General features: G+C 35.4%; 1 protein-coding gene across 1 annotated transcript; it reads left to right on the forward strand.

The window, feature by feature from the left end:
- Positions 1-1517: 1517 nt before the first annotated feature.
- Positions 1518-3312, forward strand: LOC137620945 (glutamic acid-rich protein-like). Its single transcript, XM_068351388.1, has 3 exons — positions 1518-1529; positions 2139-2286; positions 2975-3312. Exons 1-3 carry the CDS (start codon positions 1518-1520, stop codon positions 3310-3312), a joined length of 498 nt encoding a protein of 165 aa, XP_068207489.1.
- The last annotated feature ends 4544 nt before the right edge of the window (positions 3313-7856 follow it).

Raw genomic sequence — 7856 nt, forward strand, 5'->3', positions numbered from 1 at the left:
ATTGTATCATAAAATACCCTCTTTTTTGCAGTCATTGTATCAAAAATACCCTCTTTTTTGCACTCATTGTATCAGAAAATACCCTCTTTTTTGCAGTCATTGTATCATAAAATACCCTCTTTTTTACAGTCACTGTATCATAAAATACCCTGTTTTCCTCAGACATTGTATCATAAAATACCCTATTTCTTGCAGTCATTTTATCATGAAATACCCTCTTTCTTGCAGTCCTTTTATCATAAAATACCCTCTTTTTTACAGTCATTTTATCATAAATACCCTCTTTTTTGCAGACATTGTATCATAAATACCCTCTTTCTAGCAGTCATTGTATCATAAAATACCCTCTTTTTTGCAGTCATTTGTATAAATACAATACCCTCCTCTTCATTTCAACTCGCTTTAGTAGACTAACCCCATTCAATACAATAACCTCTACATTCGCTGCAATATTAACAATATATTCACAACAAAGTCTCCTTTGTATTTACGATACTATATAATGCAATAATTGAATATCTATTACAATACATTAATTATTGACGCAATACATTACCTTCATTCTATATATTCATTCCAGGAAAAATCATTTGGAATAAAATGGATGTGAAAATAGATTCACAAGACAGTAAGATGAGGTTAGGGATATACCTTAATGAGAATCGCTGAGAGAGAGAGAGGAGAGAGAGAGAGAGAGAGAGAGAGAGAGAGAGAAAGAGGATTATTATGCAAATGTAGGTTACAGGTATCACAATGCCAAAGGTCAAGGAGCCTAAAGCGAGAGAGAGAGAGAGAGAGAGAGAGAGAGAGAGAGAGAGAGAGAGATTACTTGTTACATATAGAATGAACAATGGCCGAGCAAAAACAAGCATAATTGAGAGAGAGAGAAAGAGAGAGAGAGAGAGAGAGAGAGAGAGAGAGAGAGAGAGAGAGACTGGTTTTTTATATAAAGGAAAGTAGGTAACTTTTCACCGATCTATGAGCAGAGGCTAGAATATTAATTAAGAGAGAGAGAGAGAGATGAGAGAGAGAGAGAGAGAGAGAGAGAGATACTGCTTTTAACATATGGAATGAATAATGAACGTTGCAAAACAAGAACAATTGAGAGAGAGAGAGAGAGAGAGAGAGAGAGAGAGAGAGGGAGAGAGAGAGAGAGAGGAGAGAGAGACGGCTCCGAAAGACTTTGAAGACGTGAAAATTTCTTTCGGGAACTCGGGAGGAGCAGGTTTCAACCCGTTTTAAAAGGTCTAGATGTCTTCAGTATCTCTCTCTCTCTCTCTCTCTCTCTCTCTCTCTCTCTCTCTCTCCTCTCTCTCTCTCTCTCTTGTATTTTTTAGATAGAAAAAATATAAAATTTTTGCAAGTAAACTAATGAAGAGATGCTAAAGACATTTGACTCTTCAACATGTCTTCAAAACCCTGCTCCCAGACTCAGAAAGAGGCTTCATGTCTTCAAAATCTTTTGGAGCCGTCTCCTTGTCATCTATCGATTTTTTTCAAAATATAGCTAATACGAGATGAAGAAGTCGGTATATACTTTGAGAATGCTTCCTACATTGTCAAAGTGCTTACAACCAGCTTTGGAATGTTTTTGTTATCCGTCGGAGCCCTTTTCGGAGGACTCAACTTGGCTCACGGAGAGAGAGTTCTTCAGGAACGAAGCTCTCTTTGTGAGGATTATCTGTTTTATCTCAACGGGAAGTTGAACACTTTCCAAAAATCTTGGACCTTCAGGCTGTTCTCGTGGCTTCTACCAGAGGTGCCGCGCTTGCAGAACTGCTTTGAGGAGGAGTTGGAACTAACGGCTTGCAGACTTCACTTCTACGAAGAGCGATAAACTTCTTCCCATTTGTTGGAAGGATGTGGAACGCCTTTGAAGATGCTCAACAATGCGAAATGACTGCAACTGGAATGAAGACTCAAATCGACCAATTCAACGAAACCTGAAATCCTATTGGATACTCCCAAGACTGCTTCCGGATTTGAATACAGAAAAAACCTTTCTGTACACTCGAAAATGGAGCGGTTAGTAACCTCATGTTGGCAGGTGCTGCAGTTGTCTTTTCCTTGGAGGAGCAATCATTGCGATGAGTGTTATGTCTTCTAAGAAAGAGGAAAAAAGAGAAAATGCTCAACAGGAGGAAGCTAACGATATTGAAGAAGAAACCGGTGACGCTTATGGATCAGAGGAGAAGACAGAAGAAAACTCTGACTCTTTGGAGATCGAATTGGAAGACACGTCAAGTGAAGAAGAGATTTTCGATGTTTCTGAAGAAACAGAAAATGGTAAAGAATTGCAAGGAAATTATCAAGTAGAAATTAGGGAAGCAGCGGAGGATAATGAACCAGAAGAAGAATATGAAACTGTGGAAATCGTAATTGAAGAATCTTCAGAAAAGGAGGAAAATTCGGATTCTTCCAAGAGCGTAAAGGAGGAAGACATTTTGGGCTCATCCGTTCAAAACCAATTTAGTTTCTTGCCTGACGAAATGGGAGAGTCAGTGGAAGAGGATGAAGATTCAGACGAAAGGGAGGAATCTGAACCAAATACTGAAGATTCAGAAAAGGAGGAAGAATCAGTTCAAAATACTAAAGATTCAGAAAAGGAGGAAGAATCAGTGCAAAATATTGAAGATTCGGAAGAGGAGGAAAATTCGGGTTCTTCTGAAAGCGAAATGGAGGAAGAATTTTCGGGTATTTCCTTACAAAACCGATTTAGTTTCTTGCCTGACGAAATGGAAGAATCAGAGGAAGAGGATGAAGAATCAGAGGTAGAGGAAGAAGAATCAGAGGAAGAGGAAGAATCAGAACAAATTACTGAAGATTCAGATGATGAGGAAGAATTGTACAAAATATTGAAGATTCGGAAGAGGAGGAAAATTCGGATTCTTCTGATAGTGAAATGGAGAAAGAATTTTCGGGCATTTCCGTCCAAAACCGATTTAGTTTCTTACCTGACGAAATGAAAAATCAGAAGAGGATGAAGAATCAGAGGTAGATGAAGAAGAATCAGAGGAAGAATCAGAACAAATTACTGAAGATTCAGATGATGAGGAAGAATTAATACCAAATACTGAAGACTCAGAGGAGGAGGAAAATTCTGATTCTTCTGAGAGAGAAATGGAGGAAGAATTTTCAGGTATTTCCGTACAAAACCGATTTAGTTTCTTGCCTGACGAAATGGAAGAATCAGAAGAGGATGAAGAATCAGAGGTAAAGGAAGAACAATCAGATAAAGAGGAAGAATCAGAACAAATTACTGAAAATTCAGATGATGGGGAAGAATCAGAACAAAATACTGAAGTTCAGTAAGTGATGAGGAATCAGAGGAAGAAGAAGAATCAGGGGAAGAATCAGAGGAAGAGGAATCAGAAGAGGAAGAATCAGAAGAAGAGGAAGAATCAGAGGAAGACGAAGAGTCAGAGGAAGAAGACTCAGACGAAGAAGAAGAATCGGAGATGAAGAAGAATCTGAGGAAGAGGATGAAGATTCAGACGATAAGGAAGAATCGGAACAAAATACTGAAGATTCAGATGTGGATGAAGATACAGAAAATGAGGATGAAAGAAACAGAAGGCGGCCCCTGCAAAGGCAAAGGTCTCATCTGCCAAAACAAGAGCGTGCTAAAGGAATGCCCCGCAGAGGATTCCAGGGTCGTCAAAAGCCTAAAAGACAAAATCCAGGACCAAAAAAAGACCGGCAAGAAGGACACAAAGGCTAAGAACCGAAAGAAGCAACATGAAAAACAGCCCGAGATGCACATTCCCAGGAATCAGTTCCAGAGGAACAGAAGGAGGGTGTAAATCTGACGCGTCTTGCTTGGAGGATGCTTGGACCAGCTTACAAGGCTGGCTTTGCAGAAAGGAATAGCTGAGCTGCTTCTAGTATGCTATGTTCCCTGGTGGGGTCGTACAGGGGCTTCGTCAGGTGAACAAAAGGTCGGATATCTAGGTCTATTCTTTCGGATACTAACCTTCGGGTGGTTCTGGGGGAATAACCTAGAAGACCGGCTATGCAGAGGGAAAACGCTCGGCTTTTTCTACTATGCAGTCAAGTCCTTATAGGATGGCCCAAGAGAGTTCCTCTACTAAAAAAAAAAAAAAAAAACTTGTAAGTCCAGAAAAATTGTAAAAGCTAAAAAATCTAAAAATAAATGATAAAAAAAATGATTAAAAATAGTATAAATATCCCAAAAAAAATACTTAAAAAAGTTAAAAAATCCAAAAACATTCAAAAAATTAAAAAATCCAGAAAAAACTAGAATAAAAATTAAAAGGTAAAAAAAAAATCCCCCCCCAAATAAGAAAAAAAAACAGAAAAGCAGAAAAATATAAAAAGAAAGAAAGTAGGGGAAGAGGGTCGTGGGAACCAAACCTGCAAAAATGAGATGGCCAAACCCACCTGATGAGCCCTTTGGTAAGGGCGAAACCCTTAGGTCTTTCACAGTAGTAGTAGTAGTAGTAGTAGTAGTAGTAGTAACAACATTATATTATATATATATATATATATATATATACACACACACACATATATATATATACACACACACACACACATATATATATATATATATATACATATATATACACACACACACATATATATATATATAATATATATATATATATATATATATGATAAATTTTGCAGATTTAGACATGATTTTCATATTCAAATAAGCCATATATTTTTTATACATCAATGTCTGGATTCTCTTAACGACCTCGGGATCAGAGCCCCAGGCGAAATCACACAAAAACAAGAGCTTGTGACCAGCCGGGTAAGTTACTGTTTATACAAGCTTCCCAGACAAGAATTCGACTCCCGGCCGGTCACAAGCTCTTGTCTACTTTCCTGTTATTGCCCCACCACTAATTTCGTGATATTAACATTATTATTTTTTCTACATTTTTTAAATTTCATTTCTGAACAGTTTTTCTATTTTTCTTTTTCAGATAAAACAAGCCCACAAATGGATAATTAAAAGACACTCATTCGAAAACTTGACAACGAAGAGAAATGCATAAAATTGTTAAAAGAGGTTGGAATCATGCATTGTTATTATTATTATTATTATTATTACTAGCCGAGCTACAACCCTAGTTGGTAAAGCAAGATGCTATGAGCCCAAAGGCTCCAACAGTGAAAATGTGCAAATGGGCACTCAATGAATCTAGGAGGTAACGTGAATGGGTGGCGTTGTTCTAAAAGGGACTGTAGAAGAAAAAAGAGTACGAACGAATATTTGGCTTGTTATATCAAGGCTGCCTTTTGAGGATATAACTCTTCGTTTATTCATGGGCGTATGAGCTGACTTCAATCAAATAATGCGAGAGAGAACTTGGAATAAATAAAAACACAACGGTTGACTGGAACAATTACATGCGAGAGGTATGTCTTTGGAAGCTTCTTAGATATCCTGATGTAATTGGAGGACCAGGTATGAGCTAATGATGGGGGGTTTCGGGGAGACTATAGGTCTACCTGTTGAGTCACCAACAGCCAATGCATCGCCACCCTTGGCTCTAGCTTGGGTGGAGAGGCGGCTTGGGCGCTGATCAAATCTGTATATGGTCAGTCTCAAGGGCACTGTCACTGTCCATTGCCTCTGCCATTCATGAGTGACCTTTAAACCTTTGAATTTAATTACGAGTTCTCTTGCTTGAGACTACACTTGGGCACACTTATTCTATCTTATTTCTCTTCCTCTTGTTTTGTTAAAGTTTTTTTAGTTTATATAGGGAAATAGTTATCTTAGTGATATTACTGTTCTTAAGATATTTTATTTTTTCCTAGTTTCCTTTCATCACTGGGAAATTTTCCCTGTTGGGGCCCGTGGGCTTATAGCATCCTGCTTTCTAACTACGGTTGTAGCTTAGAAGTAGTAATAATAATAATAAAAATGATAATAATAATAATAATAATAATAATAATAATAATAATAATAATAATAATAACAATAATAAAAATAATAATTATCATTATTATTATTTTTAATGATGTTACTGTTCTTAATATATGTTATTTTTCCTTGTTTCCTTTCCTCACTGGGCTATTTTCAATGTTCGAGCCCCTGGGCTTATAGCATTCTGGTTTTCCCAACTAGGGTTGTAGCTTAGCAAATAATAATAATAATAATAATAATAATAATAATAATAATAATAATAATAATAATAATATATGAAGCGACACTAGGATTACTGAGACATCACGAGAGAGAGAACATTCCTCCTGTATTAATTGAATCCTACAGAGCCATGAGAAAGGTGTTACACTATTGCTTCAGAAGGAAATCTCTTAACGCACAAATAAATGAAAAGAACTGACAGCTTCAGAGACGCAGAGCCCTTTTGTCTCTGACACAGAGGCTGCTTGAAGTGGAATTCACTCCGCAAAGAAATATATTGGAATGCTATAAAATTCTAGATCTATGATTAGCAAACTTTAGAGCTTGGTTTTCTATGTGGGATGCGAGAGAAGAAATATAAAATGAAATGATGGGAGATCATAGTTAACAATGGAAAAAAAACGTTGTATAGACACATACAGAAATATAATATATATATATATATATATATATGTACATATATATATATATATATATATATGTATATATATATACATATGTGTGTGTGTGTGTGTGTCTGTGCGCGTGTATATGTATGCATGCACATGAAAGTGTGTACATATATATATATATATATATATATATACATATTTATATATATATATACATACTTTATATATGTATGTATATAAAATATATATTCTATAATATATTATATATACTATATATATATATATACATATTTATATATATATACATACTTTATATATGTATGTATATAAATATATATTCTATAAATATAATATATATATATATATATATATATAATTTCACAGTAACTCATCAGCCCCATGTTGTGAGATTACACGTCTCCACAAAAATATATGACAAAAACTACTTTACGAAATTACCTAAATGATGATTATATATATACACACACACACACACATATATATATATATATATATATATATGTATATATATATATATATATATAGAGAGAGAGAGAGAGAGAGAGAGAGAGAGAGAGAGAGATTTAATATAATCCATCCATGGTCCCTGCCACAAAATTAAAAATAAAAGGAAAGAAGGTAAAAAGACAAGTCTTCACCGTACCCATAATTACATGCAAAACACGAAACCAAAAGCCCCAAAAACTCTCGAATGATCTTTCCTCTCCTTCAAAGTCCACAACTAGTCCATGGGAAATAGCTTTTTAGGTCAAAAAAAATTACAATATTTTGTTTTATTTCATGAACATGTTATATGGACTCTTAGAAACACCATATCCAAAATGGGACAAATTCGGCCATTTTGAAGTTGTGAAAATCACACTTTTAACGTTTTCGGAGGGTATATTATTTCCATATATTCCCGTTTATCTCCAAAACGGTTCATTGTACGGGTAAGAGGTATTGGTACAATAACAATAGAAAATTAAATTCTGCACACGTTTGTCTCCATAAGTATTTACCCTAAAATTGAAAGTTTTTGCGCAAACAAGCTCGGAATTGGAATACACACATTTTGGAGAAACTGAAAAAATCGACTTTGTACTCACATTTTCCTTAATATCTCTTAACCTATTAACTTTACGGTAAAATGTCATAGAATAGCTCATTTAGAGAGAAGATTTTTCTTTATTTTGGCGTATTTACTTACCATTATATCTTTATATTTTGCAAAAGAAACACACACACACACAACAAATAGACACAATTTTGATTCATGCAAAACAGATGAAAATAGAAGGTTCAGTCAAACAAATTGCAATAGTTTATTCTATGCA

The sequence above is a fragment of the Palaemon carinicauda genome, chromosome 27 (assembly GCF_036898095.1).
Source record: "Palaemon carinicauda isolate YSFRI2023 chromosome 27, ASM3689809v2, whole genome shotgun sequence".
NCBI lineage: Eukaryota > Metazoa > Arthropoda > Malacostraca > Decapoda > Palaemonidae > Palaemon > Palaemon carinicauda.